At 49.9% G+C, this 23114-nt stretch overlaps 10 protein-coding genes across 10 annotated transcripts; 6 read left to right on the top strand and 4 right to left on the bottom strand.

Moving 5' to 3' along the window:
- Positions 1-34: 34 nt before the first annotated feature.
- On the top strand, positions 35-289 carry VTN00DRAFT_5468 (uncharacterized protein; the record flags this gene model as incomplete). Its single annotated transcript, XM_069432002.1, has 1 exon — positions 35-289. The coding sequence occupies one exon, from the start codon at positions 35-37 to the stop codon at positions 287-289; it is 255 nt and encodes an 84-aa protein (XP_069287905.1).
- A 2866-nt stretch (positions 290-3155) lies between these two features.
- Positions 3156-3716, top strand: VTN00DRAFT_5469 (uncharacterized protein; the record flags this gene model as incomplete). The annotated part of the gene is made up of 1 exon (XM_069432003.1): positions 3156-3716. One exon carries the CDS (start codon positions 3156-3158, stop codon positions 3714-3716), a length of 561 nt encoding a protein of 186 aa, XP_069287906.1.
- Positions 3717-5004: 1288 nt separating this feature from the next.
- On the top strand, positions 5005-5969 carry VTN00DRAFT_5470 (uncharacterized protein; the record flags this gene model as incomplete). The annotated part of the gene is made up of 2 exons (XM_069432005.1): positions 5005-5114; positions 5177-5969. The coding sequence occupies 2 exons, from the start codon at positions 5005-5007 to the stop codon at positions 5967-5969; spliced, it is 903 nt and encodes a 300-aa protein (XP_069287907.1).
- Positions 5970-6866: 897 nt separating this feature from the next.
- On the bottom strand, positions 6867-12711 carry VTN00DRAFT_5471 (uncharacterized protein; the record flags this gene model as incomplete). The annotated part of the gene is made up of 4 exons (XM_069432006.1): positions 6867-7582; positions 8757-9360; positions 9415-9456; positions 9526-12711. 4 exons carry the CDS (start codon positions 12709-12711, stop codon positions 6867-6869), a joined length of 4548 nt encoding a protein of 1515 aa, XP_069287908.1.
- A 618-nt stretch (positions 12712-13329) lies between these two features.
- VTN00DRAFT_5472 (uncharacterized protein) lies at positions 13330-16138 on the bottom strand (the record flags this gene model as incomplete). The annotated part of the gene is made up of 5 exons (XM_069432007.1): positions 13330-14171; positions 14242-14512; positions 15390-15624; positions 15678-15951; positions 16066-16138. 5 exons carry the CDS (start codon positions 16136-16138, stop codon positions 13330-13332), a joined length of 1695 nt encoding a protein of 564 aa, XP_069287909.1.
- Positions 16139-17206: 1068 nt separating this feature from the next.
- On the top strand, positions 17207-20053 carry VTN00DRAFT_5473 (40S ribosomal uS13 domain-containing protein; the record flags this gene model as incomplete). The annotated part of the gene is made up of 5 exons (XM_069432008.1): positions 17207-17445; positions 17543-17618; positions 19134-19384; positions 19474-19674; positions 19756-20053. 5 exons carry the CDS (start codon positions 17207-17209, stop codon positions 20051-20053), a joined length of 1065 nt encoding a protein of 354 aa, XP_069287910.1.
- A 5-nt stretch (positions 20054-20058) lies between these two features.
- Positions 20059-20375, bottom strand: VTN00DRAFT_5474 (uncharacterized protein; the record flags this gene model as incomplete). The annotated part of the gene is made up of 3 exons (XM_069432009.1): positions 20059-20194; positions 20241-20303; positions 20362-20375. The coding sequence occupies 3 exons, from the start codon at positions 20373-20375 to the stop codon at positions 20059-20061; spliced, it is 213 nt and encodes a 70-aa protein (XP_069287911.1).
- An 86-nt stretch (positions 20376-20461) lies between these two features.
- Positions 20462-20779, top strand: VTN00DRAFT_5475 (uncharacterized protein; the record flags this gene model as incomplete). Its single annotated transcript, XM_069432010.1, has 1 exon — positions 20462-20779. The coding sequence occupies one exon, from the start codon at positions 20462-20464 to the stop codon at positions 20777-20779; it is 318 nt and encodes a 105-aa protein (XP_069287912.1).
- Positions 20780-20801: 22 nt separating this feature from the next.
- VTN00DRAFT_5476 (uncharacterized protein) lies at positions 20802-22509 on the bottom strand (the record flags this gene model as incomplete). The annotated part of the gene is made up of 2 exons (XM_069432011.1): positions 20802-21979; positions 22038-22509. 2 exons carry the CDS (start codon positions 22507-22509, stop codon positions 20802-20804), a joined length of 1650 nt encoding a protein of 549 aa, XP_069287913.1.
- A 42-nt stretch (positions 22510-22551) lies between these two features.
- VTN00DRAFT_5477 (uncharacterized protein) lies at positions 22552-22976 on the top strand (the record flags this gene model as incomplete). Its single annotated transcript, XM_069432012.1, has 2 exons — positions 22552-22735; positions 22792-22976. The coding sequence occupies 2 exons, from the start codon at positions 22552-22554 to the stop codon at positions 22974-22976; spliced, it is 369 nt and encodes a 122-aa protein (XP_069287914.1).
- Positions 22977-23114: the final 138 nt, after the last annotated feature.

Raw genomic sequence — 23114 nt, forward strand, 5'->3', positions numbered from 1 at the left:
CCGAGTTTATGATGTGGCAGTTTCTGAACTCGATATGCTGGTTCACCTGGATGAAGGCTCCCTATCTCTGGAGGGTATTCTCGAGCTGCGAGTTGGCATTGCCTGTCTTTCAGACGCAGTTCTTGGGCTCTCTGTGTATTCGGGACTGGAGCTATCGCGGCCCGCAAACTTGACCGGGCAGATGATGACCCCGTTCCCAGTAGAGCTGAGGGAGATGGATGCTGTTTGCATTGGTCCTCTCGACGGTATCGTGTACATGATTGGCATGGGACACGGCGATCGCATCTGAGTTTGTGCTGTCGACATGGAAGGCAACTAAGCATGCGACGAGAAGACGGTCGTTTTCGAGGAATAGCCTTCGTTCTAGTCTGTGGAATAGCAACTGAATCTGGTGAAGAGGCAGCCGAAGGAGATGTATTCGAAGGAGATGGGATAATGGGCGGCATAATTCGGGTAATAGAAGAAGCGGAGACTGGAGCTCGTTCAAATCAGGGTACACCCGAACTTCTCGTCAACTGGCATTGCGTCTATGTCAATTGGTGTATTTCTGGGATCCTAGCGCGTGAGGATGGAGAAGTTTTTATTGATAAAATTCTCTCTTCATTTGCTGGGGCCATGTAGCCAAACGTGACAAGAAAAGAGGGGAGATGAAGCGCGAGACTTGTTGGGCGCGATGTCGTTATCAGGTACTCCGCGCTGAGATAAGGACGTCTCCACGTGGAGAAGCCCTGAGCTCTAGCCGGGGAGTAACATCGCTTATTGGTGGACTTGACAGGAACTCAGAGAGCCATGAATAATATTTACAGAGTAAACTATGATAGGCCCATTTGTTACAGTTTTCTACCTGATCAGCGCATCGAGAAGTGAACCGAAAATCCCAGGACACAAGGATCGTGTGCCGTAAAAAAAAACCAGAAACAGCCTGATAACAGTGTACTATTATATTGCAGTCAGGTGCGATGAACCAACTAGACCACCAGCGGATTCTTGTTGCACATGCTTGTTCTCCGGTTTATATGTTCCTGTCTCGTTCCTACCTTTATGATTCCAATTTCCTTGATACTCCTTCCTTTTTCTACATGGGTAACTTCTCAACGGATCAGGTTGCAGTTACCATATCATGACAGAATCGAGTGCCATTGAATTTACATGTTGATCCATCGACCTCCCTCAAACCTTTGGATCGCACAACACACTACAGTACTTCCTTCGAGAACAAAGCGTCTGGCCAACTAGTACTTCATACCATACCTGTATCTCGATAACAGACAGTCGAACGGACTTTTATCACAATGTCTTCGAACAGCGCTTCCTCTGCCAATAATAGCACCGGGGACACCGTACCCTTCGGAGCTGGGTTCCCGACGAAGAGCGACTACATCCTTGCCAAAAAGGCCGGATACGACAATTAAGAACTTCATGCTCTCCTATGGACTGAAGCCATGGGAATGGAATGATGTCGTAGAGGGAAGGGAGATTCTGAAGTGTCTACACGAGGATGATGATACCAGGACCTCGGGGAAGGAGACGTCCAGCGGACAGAGCTCCGGGCAGTAATTTTGTCCTGGGATGGAGAGAAGCTGCCGTGAGTATTCGCAGCACATGGAAGCAATCTTTCTGGCTTATCGACAGATGCACAGATCAGAAATCTCCGATTCTACGAGTCACAATCAACCCGCATCGAACTGGCAACTGACCCGAAGCGTTGGGATTCGGACATGCTTTGGCTAAGTCGATGGTCACTCATACTCTCCATGAACCTGTACTCCGTATCTCTCTGATTGGGCCATGTAGACTAAAGGACACATGGGACTTGGATTTCTAAGGCTCTGTGAAATGTAGAACTAGCCGATGGGACAGTGATATCCAGAACAAAGGAATAGAGGAAGCCTTCGAAATCAAGCATTACTGCTGTCTTACTCGAAATAGCTAAGTCAAAATGGCCAGAATATGGATCTTATGTTATTCATTATTAAGAAAAACACCTCATTCACTGTAGAGATCTGGGAAGTTTTTGTGTTCTACATGAAGGTAAGAGTCACATAGTTGTGTGGCAGTCTATCGCAAGGCTTGCATATTAAACAATACTGTATTGCTTTGTAATTTGAGTGTTGGATTTATCGACTAAGTGCCTTGATTCCGGTTTATTTGTAGCAGCTACATATACAGTATTTTTCCGTGTCTGGCTAGAGCTTGATACTCAGTGAGTAGATCAGATCTCAGCGCAACACAAAACGAAACGCGGAGCGCCCCTTATTACCTCCATGTCACAAACAAGCCATACATATCGTAAAGATCAAAAAATAAGATAAAGCTTCACATCTCCAACCCAACCCACCACTGATAATGGTGGGGAGGGGGGAGGGATGCTACAAGCCACCCCCTACCACCACCCATCTTTGACGCATCCATGCATACTGTATGTTCGTTCTCGTGCAGCTTCAGCTCTTCAACCATCTGGATCTGGATCTGAAACAAACAAAAAAAGAGTAAAAATATGTACGTATACATAGAATACAAAGCCACTCTGAAAAAGAAAAAAGAAATATTACCACAACTAACCGTGTGACATGCTTCTTTTTGTCTTCTTGTTTGCTCTCTCATAACCTTTCTACTCCGCCGGGCTTAGTATAATATAAACAAAGACCTTGCTGCCGCATTGTCTCTGATTCTGATCTCCGCTCAGGGACAAAGACGGGACGGGATCAATGGATAGATCCAGATCTCTTTGTTGGTCGATCTATCTGGGTTTGATTTTTCGTCTTTTTGTTTTTGTACGACCAGGCTGTGTACATAGCTGGTGTGTGTATGTACCGATGGGTGCCTTTTTCTTTTGAGTCTAAGGTGAGAATGACGGTAGAGTGGAGTGAAGTGGAGTGCGGTGAACGATATATAAGAAGGGGGGGGGATTGGGGAGCTGATTGGATTAAGATTTTGTGTTTACTTTACCTACCTGGATCTACCTCGCCATTCTATCTTTGTGGAGGAATTAATCAAATCTATATTCAGAAACCTTGCCCTTTCTCATTTCGTTTGGACAAGGCATACGGGGCAGCTTAAGGCTTGACGACGATCTACATCAAGTGTCTCTCCATCGACAAACCACAACCGATCCCTTACCAGGCAAAAGCAAAAGCAAAAGCAAAGTCAAGAACATGCCCCTCGATCCGCTCCTCCGCCGCCCAGGCTCGTGCGCCATGCGCCTCACCGACATCGACACCCTCTCGTCCGCCCTCAAAACAGACCTCCTCCGCTCCATCGCGACCGACATCTCCGCGACCTTCATCTACATCGCGAAGCAGGCCGAAGCGGGCAACCTGAGCACCATCCACACCGCCCCCATCAACAGCATCATCCGGATCATCAAGGATACGGAGGTGGCGCAGCGGAGGGCGCTGGAGCGGAAGGTACGGCGGTACGAGAGGCAGGCGAGGCGGCTACGGGAGAAGAGGAAGATGGTGAAGAGTGGATTGGGGCAGGTGGTGAAGAAAGCGGAGGAGGTGTTGGGTGGTTATAGGGGCAGGGTGGAGGGGTTGAAGGGGGAGTTGAGGGGGGTGAGGAGGGAGTTGGAGCTTGTGAGGGAGAAGTACGAGTTGTTGAAGGAAAGGGTGGAGAGGGGGAAAAGGGGGGAAGAAGATAAGCAGGATGATGGTGAGGGAGAGCAGATCCGGAAGGATGGGGATATTGGCACGATTGATGGACGTGGAAAACATTAGGGATGTAAAGGAAATTTTTGAATATATTGTCTTCTATTCTGTCTGCGATAAGTCATGTTCACTTGGGATTCTAAGGCGGATATGCATAATCTAGCCAACTGGAAAAGGCAATCAAGAGATATGTTGACCACCAGGCGTGAATCCATGATGTAATTCTCCATATATTAAAAAAAAGAATACATTTCAAAGCCCCAGGTGTATGGATACATCTAGAAGAGATTCCCCGCGTAAGTAAAGGAGAGAAACCTAAATAGCTCCTGACGCCAATATCCCGATGTATCTGTATCTGCCTCAAGGACCATAGGAATATCCAGTCCCATAATTTCTTCGAAGATAAAGTCAGCAGAAGCCAGTGTGGCCTTATCGGGCTCATGATAAACTGGTCAGTTCAGCATCAAGTAGACGGAGATAATTCTGCGATAGATCTCTGCTAAAAAGACCTATTTAGTGCCACAAGTCAATATCAATGGCCTGGAATCTCTGGCAATTAAATCAGGAGCAATCTCGACGAAGAAAGACGGCGAGTGAGCACGCTGGACAGAGATCAAGCAGCAAGCCGACATGTGGTCGCTGGCGGGAACCGGCCTTGTTTCCGAGCGCCAAGATCGACATCTCGGTCGTCCTGAACGGACTTGCGGAAAGCAGAAGCACAAACGCCAGTTGATACACGAGTGACTACACCGTATCCTCGGGGTAATAAATGAAAAGAAGATGATATGAAAGATTTTAAAGAAAAAAGCTAAGGGTTTACTCGCGAATTCGGCGTGAAGAGACGAAATTTGTCGGCAGAGCCGTAGACTATCTTATCAATCACGTGGCGACGGCCCGAAGACCCCGAATAAAAATTTCCTGGCTCTGGGTTCGACTTCTTGCTGCCATCATTTGGAACGCTGGAAGTATTTGTGAAATCTGAATGCAGAGTGCCTGTGAAGATGCCGTCAGTTTTCCGTGCGAAGAGTCGACGTCTGATCGATGGTTGCCATAATAAGGACGGTGAATGCAGTCCGTGGACCTCGGCATTTGAAGCTTTGAGATAGGGAAACTGGTGGACCGCGCCGGTGGATCCACCCAGGCACGACGGGTATCTTCAGAGATCTTATGGCATTGCCCCTGCCTCTGATACCATCGTCTTAATAATACCCAGACGAGGGTTTCACCTTGGTCCTTAGCATCTCCCTTCCGTTTTCCGTCTCTTTTCCGCAGTGAAGTGGGAGCCAGGAAAGAACGTTTTATTATTCCCTTGACCCACACATCGCAGCGTTTACCCCAGAGACTGCTATCGGCCGAGATGAGCAAACCCGGGGACTATGATGCCGTCCGAAAGGACATCGTTGCCCAGCTGAAGAAGCCTGGATATGATGATGGAAGCGCAGGCCCTGTCTTCGTTCGACTAGCATGGTAAGCTGTGTTCGCTGCCGCGCTCTCCAGATGTAGTGACTGACGTGTCCGTCTCATTGCAGGCACTCCTCTGGCACCTACGATGCGGAGACAGACACCGGTGGTTCGAACGGTGCGGGTATGCGGTACGAGCAAGAGGCCGGGGACCCTGCAAATGCTGGTCTCGAACATGCGCGAGCCTTCCTTGAGCCGGTGAAGGAGCGACACCCCTGGATCACATACTCGGATCTGTGGACGCTGGCTGGCGTAGTGGCGATCAAGGAGATGGGCGGACCAGAAGTCGAGTGGAAGCCTGGCCGGACAGATTTCGTCGACGACTCAAAGGTCCCACCACGGGGACGACTGCCTGACGGCGCCAAGGGCTCTGACCACATCCGTCACATCTTCTACCGCATGGGTTTCAACGACCAGGAGATCGTCGCACTCTGTGGAGCACACAACCTAGGCCGGACACACATCAACCGCAGCGGTTTCGAGGGACCCTGGGTCAACAACCCGACACGCTTCTCGAACCAGTACTTCAAGCTGCTGACCAGTCTTGAGTGGAAGCCGCGGACGCTTCCCAACGGGGTCATGCAGTTCAACTACGTCGACCCAGATGCGCCTGACGACGAGCCACTGATGATGCTGCCGACGGATATGGCGCTGATTGCGGACCCATCATTCGCGCAATGGGTGCACCGCTATGCCAAAGACAAGGACCTCTTCTTCGACCACTTCTCCAAGGCGTTCGCGAAGCTCATCGAGCTGGGCATCCGACGAGACGAGAACGGCAGGATCACCAACACGGACAACAAGCTGGGAGGATACATCTCTGCTCCAAAGAAGAGTAATGCGGTGAAGGCAAGGCTGTAGATGTTGGCACGAGCATTTCTTTCCCGATTCTATATAGAGAAGGTTTCTTGGAAGGATCAACATGCAGGCAGGATTGTACAGTTAGAAAGTGGGCGATGTTTGGCTAGCGTTCATGTCCAGATTATTCTTAATAATGAGATGGACTCTGAGAAAAGAGCTGCACTGCCAGGTCTCGAAATTAATACGATAAGAAAATGGGCAATAAGAACGGGTAGAGGTCGAATTCCAAAGTGATGCTAGAATTTCGCAGGCATCCAAAGCCCCTTGAAGGAGATGGATGGGGAAAAGAGGGAAGAAAAAAAAGGAAGACACGTCAGGAAAACAGAAAATTCCAGGGGAGGGACAGGGGTGATATATGGCGACCCCAGACTGCGGAGAGCAAACGCGGGGGAGACGCTCCGCACGGATTGCTTTCTCGGGACTCGCCAGTCAGCGCGCTACCGATCCTAAGCACCACCACCGCCAAGCTTCTGCACTCAACATACACCTTCAACCCTAAACACTGAATAAACGGTCACTACTATTCGCTACTGAATGCTAATAGAAATGGCAAAGTCTGACATTTACAGCAAAACATGCGCATCTCGCGCTCCGTACGCGTGTATCCACCACCGGCCCCCGAACCTTTCCCGCTGGGCCGCGCTGTCCAAGTCCTAGGAATACGCGAGATCAATCGACCCTTGAGGTCTTTCAGTGTGTCGATTGACTGAATCTACCACTCTCGTGCGCAACGTCAGAACCAGAGCTTTTCGCATCTATTCCCCATCGCGTCCAACTTTGTTTACCAGCGACAAACAAGCAGCTATGAGCGCCCCGGCTGCGAAGCGAGCTCGCGCAGATTAATGGAGTTGCAATCACCCTCATCACGAGGATCTTACCAGAGGTTTAGTCTGGTCTTCACTCGCCGCGCGCAGCGGTAGCACAGACCCTGCCTCCGTCCGCCGCCTGGTCGAGAAGCTCGACGACCAGCTCGAATCCTTCCTCATCCGCGCAGAGGAATAGAAGGCCCTCGACACCGTCATCTACTTCGACGACTACTCCAGGGACGTGTGGAAGGAGCTGAACGTCGGATACCTGTCCGGAGGGAAGCAATACGACCTTTCCTATAACGTTGTGAAGACCATTCACGGCGCCATCGAGGACATCGTGTCGCAGAGCGGGAAGAACGCTTTTTGCAGCTTCGCGACGAAGCGCAACGGGCTCGAGGTGCTCCGCAAGATCGGGAAGAGTATCGTTCTGAGCCGGGGGGATACGCTGCAGCATGAGGTGCACAAACAGTTCCAGTGGGATCGCCCCCTTGAGCGCGGGATGATCGATATCATTGAGTGGATGGATGCCCGGGAGAGAGCGGAAATGCTGCGCTACAACGACGGGCGTGGAGAGTGGAGGGACAAACTGCTGGAGTTGCAGAAATTGGCGGATGATTATTGCCTGTTCAAGGGTCTCGAGGAAGTGATTCAGTTGCTGAACGGTGACAAGTGTGAAGAGGAGGAGGATGAGCATCAAGGTGACGAGTCTTAAGATGACGACGAAGAGGAAGACGACAGTGAACAGGATGAAGACCAAACCAAAGCGACCCACCAGGACGAGGAGGATTTCCTTGCTAGCTTCAACTCATGTGGCGTCCAGATTTCAAGATGATATGTAACTCATTTCGGGACTCTCAGAAATGGCTGCGCAACACCGATGGGCATCAATACTGTCTACTTCCGGGCTCTCTTTTTCTTTTTCACTTCTAGACACCGATTCAGTTATCCTGTACCGTAATAATAGTCTTTGCCAATAGAATAGAATTCCGGTTTATTTCACACATGTTAGAAGATACCTTTTTCCGCTGTACATTACCTAGGTCAGTGCTGAAGATTCAGCTAAAAGGGACCAAGAGACTAAGGACATGAGAGAGACTGCACAACGTTCATCCATTCGTTACTACCATTGCCCTAACGTACATCATCAATCAAATGTTTCCATTCTAATAAGTATTTGTATAGTACAAGATCATCAAAAAAGGCCCATCAGCTAACTTAACTCCCTTTCCTATCTGAAAACCAGCTCAATAGATACTGTACCAGCCCATCCACCCACCCAACCAACCCGGGTATCATGCAAGAAAGGGGGATAAAGCAAAATAAAAATTAGAAAAAAGATCAAGAGTTTCATAAGCCAAGGGGCATGGATAGTTCAGTGCATCACCGCACCATGAAGTAGGCAATTATTACAAAGGTCGGAAATATCCGGTGTCAGTCAAATTAGAAATTGTAAGATCGTGTCATTCATCATCGTCATGTCGGTCATCATATGGGGAGTCCTTCAATGACTCGTTGCGGAACGTACTTATCTACATTCCGCTCCGATGCGGTTATATCTTGGCTGGATGAGAGCATGCGCGTTTTCTGCTGCTGAGGCAGCAGCTGTTGTGCTCAGAAAACTTGTGTTTGTATCACTGTACAGTATGTGCCTGCATCGCTGTTTTATATATGCAGCCCATTACAGCGACGACGGTATCATTCCCGGCAAAGAAAGCGCGTGTCCTTCTTTCTTCTTTGCCTCTGCTGCCCTCTGGGATGTTCTCTTCGGCGATGTTTTCGGCATCCCTGTCGTTGGTGGACGTCCTGGCGTCCGTGATGTCTTTGGTCTTGGGGGGGAAGGGGCATGAGGCTGTCCTGTTGGGCCAGTATTGTCTACTGTACGCAATAAGAGTCAGTCATAGAGTTTTTCCCAAGGTTATAATCTCACTATTTTGTGCAATCGAAGGTTGGAATTTGTTACCAGTGTCTATGGACTCACCTTGATTCTCTTCACGGGTAGTGGGCAGCGCGCTCACAAAGTGTCCATTAGTAGTATCCAAACGCAGTTTCTTTTCGGAGTGTTCAGAGCTTAGATCGTCATATTCTTCTTGTTCGTACTCTGTTTCATCTCTTGCTCTCTTTTTGCCTTGGGTCTTCTTGGATGGAGGGGGCTGTTCCGTGTCCTCTGTTTTATCTTCCAGCTGCTGCTCCTGTTGCTGCGGTTGCTCATCCTGGTTCGATTGCTCGACCGTTTGGGGTTGTGGAACGCTATACTGTGCCAACCAATCATCATCGTTTAGATTTATCCCTTGTTCAAACTCAGAGGTCTGGTTCAGCGGTTGGAGCAGCTCTGGGTCGATTGTAGGGGGCTGGATATCGAGGTCATCGGGAATATGATACGACCCAAAGTCCCCATTCGGCTGATTATTGTTATCTTCCCCTTCAAACCGGTTATTCTGCCGGCTCATCGAGCGGCCCAATTCCTCTATCTCCTGGAAGACAGCCTTGAGCGAAGCCTCACTGGTCTCGGCTGCATTTCCAAGGCCAGAGACATCTTGCTGCGCTGGGAATGGGTTCAGGAAGTCCTGTCCGTCTTGAGATATCTGAGGCCATGTTACATTCTGCACGACTTGTGTTTTTGTTTCGAGTGCACTTACATAGCCAGGGGCGCCTTGCGATGCTAGGAATTCTTGCAGGGCCTGAAGAAATCGCTCGTCAGTAGTGGACACAAGCGGGGTTGCTGTCTGAGAAGTTCGAGGTGCACTTACAAGACCAAGGGCATCTGACGGTGCTGCAAATGGCTTCTGGGACCCGAGCACCTGCTCTTCTCGGGGGAACTGAGGCTGGGTTACCGTCTGCGCAGCTTGGGAAGTTTCGGGTGCACTTACGAGGCCAGAAACAACATCTTGCGCTAAAAGTGGCACCTGGGGCAGATCAACCTGCCCTTCTTGAAAGGACTGAAGCTGGAATACCTGCTGCTGAGGCGGAGGAGCTTGAGTATCTACAGGAATGACGATGCTGGGCGGACGCGTTTTTGCTTTTTGTTGCCTCGAACCGCCACGACCCCTTCTCGGGGCCTGCTTTTGACCCCGGACACCCGAAAATCCTCTCCTTTGGTTTCCCCTCTGGGCCCGTGGACGTTGCTGTACATTATTAGTTATGGTGTTAGCTTGCTTCTCGGCGATAGCTTGTTCCTCAGTTGGTATTATGAGCTGCGGATCGAATACAGACGGATCCCAAGTTATTTGTGTAAGCCTAGGCTGTACACTGACACTGGAGCTCGGGGAGGGTGGGAACTGGGGAGGAACTGCCGGAGCATACGTCTGCATTCCAGTGTGATGAGAACTAGTACTTGTAGTAGTAGATTGCTGAGAATTGTCACTTCCAAGATTTGGAGGAGGTCCCATGGGAGTGAATGACTGGGATGGTTGCCTTTTTCTGTTAACCCTTTCTCGCACTGGATTTGGTCGAGGATTATTATTATTATTATTATTATTATTATTTGCGATTGTGATAGGAGGTAACCCAGGAACAAAGTGCTGGGAGGCCTGAATCCTCTGCATGGGCCTTTGAAGCGCTGGATTCGCATCATAAACCACCTCCGTTTCCTCAGGAGGTGCAAAAGAAACCGTATTGAACCGCCTGCGTCGACGGCTGCCAGTGTCAGTCAGGACTCTCAGAGGACGGGGTCCACTTGTCGAAGGGTTCTGTGGACTCCAAGGAGTATGCTCGTTCAGGATCAGCTGGTTGTCTTTTTGAATGTTAATCATGTTCTGGACTGCTTGCTGGGCAACGTTCAAGACATTCTCATCAGGGTTGAGAACCTGCTCATAGAACAGCAAAGGTATCGCAACGTCCTTCCACCAAGGTTCTGGGACCCTATCATCTCGGTGAAGCGGAGAGATATTCCCAACTATGAGTCCAAGGTTTCGCATGCCGTCGTACATGCGGATCTCGCCGTTATCAACCTCTCCCCTTTCAGCATCGGTCCAGTAGACCCGAAAGTGATGCACAGTTTGCTCGCCATTATCCTCATCGGAAGCGACAGTTCTCGCACAGTATATGCCCCCAAGCCAGCGGTACGTTGCAAGCTGTTCCCGACCAGTCTCATCGTAGTAAGGGAAGGATATGTTTGATGTGTGGTTCATTGGCAAAGCTTCGTGGTGAGGTTGAACAACCAGGCGCATGGGAAGGTTGTGAAATACTCTCCTGGTCATTACCACACCCTTCTTATCGCAATAACGGCAATCTGTAGGAGTCTCATGGCGAAAGAATCTTCTCAGCAAGGTCTCCATCCGGACTCCATCAATATCTGTCTGACAGAAAGGTGGGGTTACGGCGGATGCTGTGATGAATGATGATCGTGTGCGGTTGCCTTTGCATGAGCAGGAAGTCTTCTCTTCTGTATAAGAGAACTTGAACTGTCCAAATGATTTTGTTGCTTCCACCCAGAGGGCTGTGACAGACATGGATTGTCCAATGGCTACCCCTTGCATGTGCCTGGCAATAACCTGCCAAAAGCGATCCCTCTGATCTGAACTGGTCTGAGCAGGAAACACATCCCAGTTCATATCAAGTGTATCAAGGAACGCTTTCTCGAGCTCTGTCAGCTGTTCTTCCCACGCCATGGCGTCCTCACCGCGGTCGATAATGGTAGACCCGGCGTCAAGTAGCCTGCCCGCTACGATGGCGCAGTCAATTGCACAGGAATTATTCCGCCATACAGGTCCTCGGCCTCGGAAGGAGCAGTCATACCCGTGTGGATCGAATGTCAGACTCGACGGACTTAAACGAGCATATGCCGTTCCTGCTGACATTACTGAGATGGCCTTGAGAAGATCACGTTCTGCAGTTGCAGTGGCATAGGGACGCGCCGCCCTTGGGAGGGCCAGGGGGTGTCTATCCAAGTCACTATAGGCAAACTGCATAATCGCCTTTTCAACAGCCTCAACAATGGCCTTGTGGCTACACCTGGGTGTTAGTGCAGGATTGGGGCGTCGAGGACTTTCTGCGGGCGGAGTCTGGTCAGAGGCCTGCGGCTCATCGGATGGCACGTTTGGTATTTCTGAATCCATTGAAAGCCACAGGTTATCGTTTTCAGTGCCGTTTTCGGTGCCTTCGAAGAGGGTCTGAGTGTTGGCAAATGGGTCTTGTGGTGAGCCTGTCGCTGCCCTCTGTGGTGGGAGCTGGTTAGATATCTGTACAGTTTCTGTGAATGCTGGCGGGTTCTGGCGTTGCGGTATAGCAGGGTCAACAAAAGATGTCTGTGGATGTATCTTCTCCGGAATAGGAAGATGAAGAAATACCCCAGACTGATGTGGCTGTTGAGATCTTGTACTAGGGTGTCCAGCAGCTCCGGGATTGATGGTGGTCGGGTATTGAATTTGCTCAATGGGCAGGTTTGTATTGTTATGAATAGGGGCATTGTGGGCGTTGGGGTTATTCACATTCACACTCTCTATAGGCGACGATGAATATGAGAACCGGTTGAGATATGATGGATGTGCGGTATTCACTTGCCCATTTTGTCCCACAATGAGGGGCGGTAACTTGGGGTACCGGCGGCTGAGAGGCTTCGGGGGAGGATTAAGATCTATGCGTAACAGTCGAGGGCCAGCGTCTCTCTTGAAGTCTACAAACGCCGGGATATCGAGCTGTCTGTGAATGTCCGATTGGTAGTAGTTCAGCTTCCGAAGGAGCTTTATCCGCACCTCGTTGGTCATACGACGATTGGTCTTCGTCTTGATACCCCAGAAATGAAATCTTATTAGCTTATCCAACTCTTCTGTGTTCCATAAGCGTGACTTTATATGTCTTTCTAGTGGTATTCGACATAATTCAAAATCATCAGGCGGGTCAGGGAGCAGGTCGAGGTCGTATTCTTCACGAGGTGGTGGAGGGTCCGGATATTTGATTTCCTTTTTTGAAGGTTGAGACCGAGACTGGTTTTCCATGTTTCCTCGGTCAAAATTGCCAGCGAGGAAAAGCCCAGAAAGTCAATTCAGAGAATAGATCCATATACACAGGACTGGTATCAGTAGAGGGAAAGTAAAGATAAGAAAAAATTTAGAAGGCGAAGGATAGAAGTTTGGATATTGCCCTTTTGTGTTCATCCAAGACAATGAAACGCTGGATATTGTGTGCTATATGGGATGACTACTGAATGTTATCAAAGACAAAGGGGCAAATACCTGAATTTCATCCCATAAGAAAGGACACCAAGGAGGGAAATGAATGGGGAAATGTGATTCAAAGGCCGGTCTCAAAAGGCGTGTTCAGTACGCCTATATCAGCCCTTTGTTTTCCTCATATCCGGAGGGAGACATTGTCTTCCTCATGAAGCAGGATGGCCATTGTGCTGTCTCTCGTAACCAAACACAGGAAAAGGGCAACCATCCCGGGCTCGAGGCAACAAAGCCGGAATCTCTTGAGCTCCAACATAATCCGCTTTGTCAGACTACAATATATTGATATATGTCACCATTATATCCATACAATGGAGCAGGGGATCTCTTCTAGTGCTCAGATAGTTAAATGAAAGGCTTATATAATCCACATGTCCAAGGATTTGGTTAAGGCAAAACAATGGGCTCAGAGGACAATGCGTCAATGACAAACAATGGCTCTTCTCCGCGCTGACCTCGCCAATAGTTTGTCGATTCAAGGATCTCCTGGCATCCACTCAGCAGCCAACTCCACTTCTTTGCGAAGTCTTCCGTGACTTCGTATCCGTACGGGTCATACGGCTCGCTCCATATGATAAGGCCGGGGTTTCCATTTCGAGGCCCACAGACTCCCAGGAGATCATTACAGAGCTCTGCATCGTCGTACAAGTCCGCTGCACTCAGCAGTCTGTCTCTCATTGTTGGTATGGGAAATGGATCGATCCAAGGATGGTGGGCAATCGTTCGTTGGATCATAGTGGGACGGAGGCTGGGTGGTAGTGAAGTCTCCGGACGTACAGGGTTCAAGGTGTTGAACGGAGACAGAATGTCTTCTTCACTCATCAATTCCATGGAGAGACCTAGAGCGAAGATATTGTTTATGATCGACCGGAGCAGATTGAATTGGACTAATGTGAGCAGATTGTCGGTAGTCGGCGAGCCAAGCATGAGGCCTTGATGTACCCGTTCTTCCAACTGCTTCAGCAGTTTCATTGTCTTTGAAGGCCCTAGGTCGCAAATAGATGCAAGGCCTTTAAGATCTGGGAGATCTGAGGCAGATCTAATCATGACGGATGCCCCGTGTGACCTCTGGCCCCACGGCTCTGGATCTGCACCCCAGCCATCACCATCTGCTGAAGCACTGAACGCACTCTCTGCCCTGTTGCGGAGTTTAGGCTCGATCACAGGAAGTATCCGTGCTGTCCTAGATGCAGGGTTCTCTGCTAGCTGACTTGCCTTCCGCCGTCGTCCTGAAGAAGCAGTGGGGGGCATCTTAGTGGAGTCTCAGGGTATGATGCAAATTCTCTAGAGCAAACTTACTATAGGCTCTCTGATTCAAACGGTTCTGCAATTTCCTGCGCTCAGCAGGACTTGATAGACCAGTCCAGTCATCCTCTGGCACTAGCACTTCGGCCTGCTGGGGCATGCTACTCAGTGGTATCGATCCCATACCTCCTAGAGCATTGTTGCTATCCTCGCGCGCGCAAGATGAAACATCACCAATGACGTCCATCCCTGGCTCCTTCCGTTCTGGAAACAGAATCCCGGCAGAGTATACTGCAGATTTCGATCGAGTTGCAGCTCCAGCGTGCTAGTGACAATTACATAGTGTAGGAAACGATGAATGAGCGATCAGGAAATTTATGCTACTTGCTTACTTCTTACCTCCCGGGTGGTGATAGTATCCACGGCGCAACACGGGCGTTGGACCAACCAGCAGCAAGGATGGCCGTTAGCGTATGCAGGCTGCTTACGGCGCTAGGAGATAAGCTTATATAAACTCCGTGCTACTGAGAAAGCAGCCTAGATTGTGATTATCATCACATAGCATCAAGGTGTGGGCAAGAAAGTAGGACTAAGTCTATATATTTGCTGATCAGACAGGCAGAGATACGGTGATTCACTAAATTCCTCTTCATCCAGCTCCCTGTCACGAATCACCTGCGCTTCTTCCGGATGTGACGGCGCGGCAGGCACCTAGGCGGTAAGGTAGGCGGTGTGGAGCATTCCTTTGTCTCCGGGATACTGCCGGTCCTACTTGCCTATATATATCACGTTGCACAAAGCCCTGCGAATTCTTTCTTTTCCCCTCATTCTTTTGATTCTGTATGACTAGCTACCGTAGTAATACATCATTTTACTATGACTGAGCGCCGTCACACCGGATGCCTCAGTCTCGAGAGATCATAGTCTGGAGCACCACCACCTCCTGCAGCCTCCATCTCAAGATATCCCGGTGCATAGAGTTTGATGTCCTCCTCAAAGACCTCGCGACTACTATCGAACCTAAATTGCCCCAACCTCCCCCCCCCCCCCTTCTTCCTCGCAGTTTCCAGAATATTCAAGATCGGCAGGTCCATGTTCATCCTGTTGAAAAATAAGTCATATACCTTTACTTTTCCATTGCTGCTTTCCTTGAAGAGGAAAAAAAAGCAGGATAAAAATACAGGTGTGTGAGCAATACTCACGGTCTGTCGTGAAAACCCCTCTCGTATATTATCCACCCCTTCACCCAGAACAGAGATCCGCATGTACACGTCCGCCATATTCCACGGCCGTCTCAGAACGGAGTCGTCGATTTCGCCATTTATCTTATACTGCACGAGGGTCAACCGTCCCGTCTCGAGGCCTTCTTGATCGACAAGGAGCCAGTCGCGCAGACGGCCGAGAAACAGGACCGTGCCTGTCCGAGTCATGTAGATGCTGTTGAATCCAGCGTCCTCGAGATCTACCCAGGGCAGAAAGTCCTCATGGACATTGTCTCTGATGAGGTGGCAGGGTTAGGCACGACGACGCCGTGTCGATAGTTATGGTCGAGGCAGTGGCCAGTCTCTCCGTCAAGACGGTAGAGTAAGATGTGGAACTTGGCCCAGCGAGCTCGGTTCTCAGGATGCTTCTCATCAACCGGGGCCAGACACATTACCGTGGAGTACGGCTGGCAGGTGTCGTAGAGTCTTCCCAGAGCCTCGGGGGGATATCGTAGACCCTCCTCGGGTCCAGTTCGAGACCCAGACTCGGTCCCTGGGAGAACTGCAGGGGTACGGTTATGGAAGGACCAGAGAAACGCTAGTAGAGGGCTTGTAATAACTACCAATTTTGTGACGAAATGATCATCGATTCTTTTAGCAAGAAATAACTTCCTACATGCGAAATGACTGCGATGCAGATGCCCACTCCTCCACCAACGCTCGTCGCTGTCGCAGTTCATACTCATCATTGTCATCGCTCACACCTGCGATTTTCCGTGGCACCCATGATTCCTAAAAATTTCCCTTCAGATGAAGTTCCCGCAGCCCAGAGCAATTTAAACAATAAGTACTTTGACAAAGAACAACCAGCCTTTGATTTCCTCCTTGATTCCTCCGACGTCAGGTTCGCCGTGTCATGGCGCCGGATTTGGGTGGGAATGCCACCGGGCCAGTGCCGGACGGGCCGTTCGGAACGATGGGAAGGCAAACCAATTTCTTGGAGAATTGGTAAAGTAAACAGCAGATGTTCACAAGGAGTTTAATTTTCCAGTTTAGTAGTCAAAAAGCGTGTCACAATGATTAGTAAAATAGCATCGGTGCTGCAATTGCCAGTTGTCTTAAAAGGCTGTTGGCTTAGCGTATTTGCCAGTATGAGATGTGTTTTTGCTTGTCAGAAAAGTAAAGGCGTCCTTATGGTACAGAAAATGGCTCCACGGTTAGGTGTATTAACGTGGTTGAGGAGTCTAGGCTCCAGCCGCTAATTCTAGTCATTTTTCGTTAGGAGAGCGGTTAGATTTGGAGATTTCTTTTGGCCCCGGGGTATGAGCGCTTGATGTCGCTGAGCTACGGAGTAGTCTAAAATAGCGTCTTTATCGTCCAGTGAGGGTATACTGTTCTTCATAAAGGACAGCTTCTAGTACAGTAGTACAAAAGGTCGATTGTCTGCTAAAGAAGATGATTTTACCGTTCGATAATATAGACTGGACTTCTTCTATTTCCCTTTCATGAGGTCATGTCTCCAAATAATCCAAAGAAACTAAGGAAAAACGAAAACAAAAAAGAGCAATTATACTAGGTACACTTCAGTCTGATTGATCCCGGTAACATCCGTAACGTAGACCTCAAAGCCCCTAATAATATCTCGATCCCGCAATTACCATTTCATAGCCACAATCTAGGAGCTGTGGACTTCAACACTGGAACGGATCACTGATTGAAAGCTACTACAACATTCGAAGAAAGCAACTAAGTCTGTCAAACAAGACCACTTGCCACCAACGACAAATCTTGCAGGGTCCTTGACAACCGTAGCATCCATGGAGGAAATTTCAGCTTCCGAAAGCATCATTGGCTGGTTGTTCATCTTAAACGGCGCCCCAGCTACGTCAGCTGCAACCGTTGGAGCGGCAGACGCTTCGCTTGCGGCAGCAGTTCCAGTTACAGAAGCAGCAGTAAGGGCGGTTCCCACGAAGGTTGCGGATGCATCAGAGCCACAGTTACCAGAACCGATGGTTGTTGTGTTTGAGTCAGTGACTGCAGGCGTGTGCGCAACACAGTATGGATGGAAATATTTGGAAGAAAAGCAGACCAACCTTGATAGGTAGCGAAAACCACATCCTCAAAGAGAGCAGCTTTTGTGATTTCACACATAGCGAAAAGTGTCCTGGCAATCTCGACACCACGTCGAGCGTCAACGACAACCTGAACGACTCGGACAACAACAGCCTGGTAAATATTTAGTCGGCAGATTCGACCGATAAGGAGAATTGCAAACGTATACCCACCTCCACCTGTTCAACTGCAACTATACTCTCCAGCCTCCTTCTATCCTTAAGTCTAATAATCCCTCGATTAGAGACTTCAACCTGGGCAACTTTCCGCTCCAGCTCAAGATCAAGATCAGTCTGCTGGACATTGACGACTTGAAGTGCGGTGTTATCGCTGACAACACCTTTTCGACAACGGCGACGTCGGCATCTTGTTCTTCGAATTCGCTGATGATCGCACCCCTGTCTTTGTCTCTGTTTCTAGAGCGACGGGGAATATAAGTCATCCTGCGCACAGGATCAGGGACCCCTCGTGGAACCAGAGCATTGCGGTCATGACTCGGAGCTACATTCGTTAGCAGCTCTTGTAAGTTCATAAGGATAAATGCCTCACTAGCTTGAACTGCAGCAATGCCACCTAGGAGATAGAAGAGTTTAAAGTATTTCATGCTGGCTATCGACAAAGATCAAGTGAGTTGAGAATAGAAGGAATGTTCACAGCGAAGTCAAAGACACAGAAAGGAATGGAATTGAATTGAATGGAACCAGCACTGCTGAGCGGAGATTCAAAGGAATGTGAAAAGGAACGAAAGTCCAGATTTGGATATCGGAAAACGATATGAGAAACAGAGGATAGAGGCACACAGGAAAGGGCCATGATGACTATTTGATATTTCCAAACAGCCACCCTGACAGACCCGGATGAGGCAACAGCCGAGCATAAACTGGTGAACTATAAACCCTCCACAAAGTGTAACTGGAGAGGCCAAAAACGGTAAGTGAGATTATATGACCTCCGTATTATATCACAGTATAGGCACAAAGCAGAATCGTAATGGGAGATAGAGACCCTGCCAAGAGAAAGTCGATATGAAGGACCGTCACTTTCAATCTCACAAAGTCATGCGAAACCCCATTCTGGAAGAGTTGGCGCGTGCCAAGTCTATCAGTAGTGACATAGATGAAAAAGAAGGCAAGGGTCTGGGGTACTCCCAATGCCAGACGACTGGAATAGGCAATACATAAAACGATGATATGACCATATTGGAAGTTGTGAGACCCAAATAGGCAAAAGATGTGCTTCAAAACGCTATGGCGCGAGATGGAATCTTGCTGAAACTGGAACGGTTTGAGGTGGCCTGTTGAAGAGTTTGCCGCAAACACGAACTGTCTCCAAGTTGCTTATAGAATAGAAAAATCCGTATGCACTATATAAAGCTAAGGATATTTAGATTCATCATTTTGCTGTAAGACGTCAATTGTTACAGGCCGCACGAGTCAGCCGGCCAAAAGTAGTAAAGATCGATTAAGTTGATAGAAATCCTTGGTAAACCAACAGGAATAAAGTGAATCACCTAAATGAGAGGATTGAGATGTCAGGAATTCTCAAAAACAAAGACCGTATAGACAGAACAATTGATATTCTTCATGTGCGGAGTATGATCCTCGATCGCTCGTTCGGGTCACGGCTCACGAGATCGGAGACGCTTCCCCGGCACGGACCAACCCAGGTCCTCGCTTAGCACCTCGTTCGGGTATAGCGCACATCCCCAAGCGAGCCCTTACCGCACCATCCCCGAAGCAGCTAGACCGCGCAAGTCGGATCCCACAACGGACTGGCAAAAGTTTGGAGCGTCGAGGCCGGACGTCTTCAACCTCTCTCACTCCCCTCGTCGTCGACAACCAAGAGTCCATCGCGATACCGTCGCGCGATATCGCCCACCATGTGTACGTTCAATATTTCCCCAATATACGGCTCCATGGTTCAATGCGGTCCTCGCGAAACCGTCGGGTTTGGTGGAATAGGTTTTCAAAAGATCCAAGGCTGACATATGGGATTTTTGCTTTGCAGCGCTCGTGTCCGGCGAGAAGACGAACTTCCAGTTCATTCTGCGTCTCCTCAACACCAATGTTGACGGAAAGCAGAAGATTATGTACGCCTTGACCCGGATCAAGGGTGTCGGCCGCCGCTACGCCAACCTGGTCTGCAAGAAGGCCGATGTTGACCTGACCAAGCGGTACGTTCTCTCCACGGCCATACAGCTACACAACTAGATAAAACCCCGGCACATACTGATTCAATTTCTGTGGAATTTTAGCGCCGGAGAGATCACCTCCGAAGAGCTTGAGCGTATCGTCACTATCATCCAGAACCCGACCCAGTACAAGATCCCGGCGTGGTTCCTGAACAGACAGCGCGACATCACCGACGGCAAGGACCACCAGGTGCTCGCTAACGGTCTGGACAGCAAGGTCCGTGAGGACCTCGAGCGCCTCAAGAAGATCCGCTCCCACCGCGGTCTGCGTCACTACTGGGGTCTGCGTGTGCGCGGTCAGCACACCAAGACCACCGGCCGCAGAGGCCGCACCGTCGGTGTCAGCAAGAAGAAGGGTTAAACATTTTATTGGACTGGTTTCTCTCTTTTTCTCCTTCTTGCCTTCGGCGGAGTGTGGCGGGGGGTTGGTGAGCCTCTTGTGTTGTATGTTGATGTGAAATGGAAATGGCAAAATGCGTGGAACACTCTCCCCCTGGAAAACCTACGTGATGCGATTAGGGTGCGGTATCGCTTGATTGCAATGCGACAGGGACAAAAAATATGGGAAATATTTCAATGAATGCAATTCATCAACAATATCATTCACGAAGCTGTGTAATGGTACTTTCTAGGGACCTCTTGTCACGCATCGAACTGCGGGATCTCTACCTTTTCCAGCACATCGAAAAATACAAGCTCTGCTGTATTTTGAGGACTTTCTGTTCACTTCAGTAGCTATTATTCTCCTTGCTCCGTACGTGTTATAAGTATGCTCTCCCAACCCCCGTCGCTGGATAGAATAGCGATGGGAGGTAGCTGGCCGGCCGTTCTCTGCCATGAGAATATAAGTAGCCTACGAGTGCAATTTCAGCAGACCAAAGAGTCAAAGCCGGCGTATCTATTACAAGCCGTTCAGATTCCTGTAATCCAAAGTACTAGCAAAACATGCATTGACGTCGTTCTGTATAAAAATCATCCTGATCATGTCTGGCTTCAACGGACCTTACCCACTGGTTATAGCAAAATCATACACGCATCTGCAGCATTCACTGATAAAGGAAGTCAATGCTGTAAAAATGGAACATAAGACAGTGGATCAGAAACGGCATTTACGCGCTGGATCCGAACCACTCGCCTCCGAGCCAGCGGTTGAAGAACTCCAGGGAAGACTCAGGCTGGTCCATGGGGACCATGTGGCCACCTCCATAGATACGCATGAAAGTAAAGTTACCGTAGGACTTGTACTGGCCGATCTTCTTGCCCTTGTGCTTGTTGTCCACGATCTCGATATCCTTCAAGGCAGCCGAAGAGAACTTCGCCTGTCCAGGCCATTCAAGGGCCTCAGTCCACGCCTTGTTTCCAAGCCAGTTGCAGATGAAGTCAGCATCCCCGGCATAGACTAGGACGGGGATCTGCTCGAGGACATCAGGGACGACGCGGTGGTATGGCTTCATCCAGTCACCGTGGAAGAGGAAGTTACGGTTGATGTCGAAGTTGCAGGAATCGTAGCCATCAACCTCGGCACCAACAGCCTCCAGAACCTCAGGCTTGTTGAGGTAGTCGGAGACGTAGCCGAGACCCTTGTAGCAAAGGTTGCTGTTGTCCTCGCACTTGCCGCGAACGTCATAGACGTTCTGTCCGGTGCGCTGGTACGGACCCAGCAGGGCGTTGTTGCAGTAGATCGAAGCGGGAACACAGGTCCATGCACTCTCAGTGTTGTAGCAGGCCTCGATCATCGACTGGCAGCGGGGAAGAGCATTGTCCATAGAGCGGCAAGTGCTCTCGTCAAGAACAGAGGGGTAGCCTCCCTCGCCGCAGGCCATGGGCCGGTAGTAGCCGTACTGGGTAAGGCCATCGGTGAGACCGTTGCCAATCAGAACCGACTTAAGGTTGATGTTGCGGTTCTTGTGAGAGAGGATCTCAGAGGCGAAAACTGGGATGTAGTGGCCAGCGTAGGACTCTCCAGCAATGTGGAAGTCCTGCTTGGCATACTCGGGGAACTGCTTGAAGAAAAGAGAAAGCAGAGCATAGACATCCTTGCCGGCCGCGACAGTGTCACTGACCGAAGAGCCGCTGTATGAGTAGCCAACATTGACTGGCTGGTCGAGGAAGATGACGGAGGCGTTGTTGTTCCACGAGTACGGGTTGTACACGAGATTCAGCTTCTCGTCAACCGAGCTGGGGCCAAGCTCGAGGAAAAGACCGGTGAGGGAGGAACAGCCGGGACCTCCATTCAACCAGAGGACAACGGGGTCGTTCTCGGGGTCATTTCGAGACTCGAAGAACCCTAGTCCACCGTCAGTACCGGAATCCACATCCAATGCCGTGATTAAGAGTGTGCTTACAGTAAAAGAGATGCTTATCATTCTCGTTGTCGTCCAAGTAGCCGGTGTACTGCTTCACACCCGGATCGACACCGAGCGAGCTAGGGTCCACCTTCTTGACCCTGAGATCGTACGAGTCAAGCTTGCCGCCAATCTCACGTTGCTTCTGGCCATTCTTGCCAGTGACCCAGACGCTCTGGACATCGGAACCGCGGACAATGTGGTCCCAGTGCGAGTCAGGGCGGCGGGTATGCTTCTTGGGAAGTGAGTACATGGAAACTCGGTCCATTGCATCCGGGAAGATGCTCGAAACCTCATCCCAGAGTGCTCGAGCTTCATCGGACAGCGACTTCAGCTGCTCCTGGAGATGATGGAGCGGCTTCGAGAGAGACTCGACGGCGTCCTGCTTGGGGGCGTTGAGGACTTGCTGCGCAGACTGAGGAACGGCCGCAGCGGCCGCTCCGATCAGGAGCGTGGTTGGAAGGACTCTCATGATGAACTCTAGCCCTCCCTGAGAGGTTGGAGATATAATTTGATGGACAGGAGCTTGAGGATTCGATACCTAGGCAGCTATGACTGTGACGTCGCAGCGGCCGGGAGCAGGGGTGAAACGACAAACGGACAGGAGAATCTCAAAGATATATGGGAAAACGGCACACTGGGTCAAACCAGCAAGCTTAAAGATATCACAATGACAAGGAAGGAGAGACGCGATATAAGTAGGAAGGGAGAGGTTAGGGAGAGAGAGGACCTCAGAGGAATGGGGAGACGATAGTCGGCGTCGGCGGCCGCGGTCCGGATCACGCAGCGACCTGCTTGATACGGGTGGAGCCGGGGATGGTTTGGCCAGTTGGCTGGTCGACCCGGGGCAGCCAATGGGAAGCGGGCCCTGAGCGTGCGGTGCCTGTCCACCGTATCATCACTTATCAGGGCTGCCTGCTGAGCGGTGAGTCGTATTAGACCGTCACTTCGGCTGAGTCATCATATTGACACTTAACCTAATCCGGAAGTTGTCTTGGCGTCCTGGATTTGGGACCTGAGTCACCTGATCCCAGACCGCGAAACTGCCCATACCGACTCGGTACTAACGTTAACTAA

The sequence above is a fragment of the Thermoascus crustaceus genome (genome assembly GCF_041956765.1).
Source record: "Thermoascus crustaceus strain CBS 181.67 unplaced genomic scaffold VTN00scaffold_3, whole genome shotgun sequence".
In the NCBI taxonomy this organism is placed as follows: Eukaryota; Fungi; Ascomycota; class Eurotiomycetes; order Eurotiales; family Thermoascaceae; genus Thermoascus; species Thermoascus crustaceus.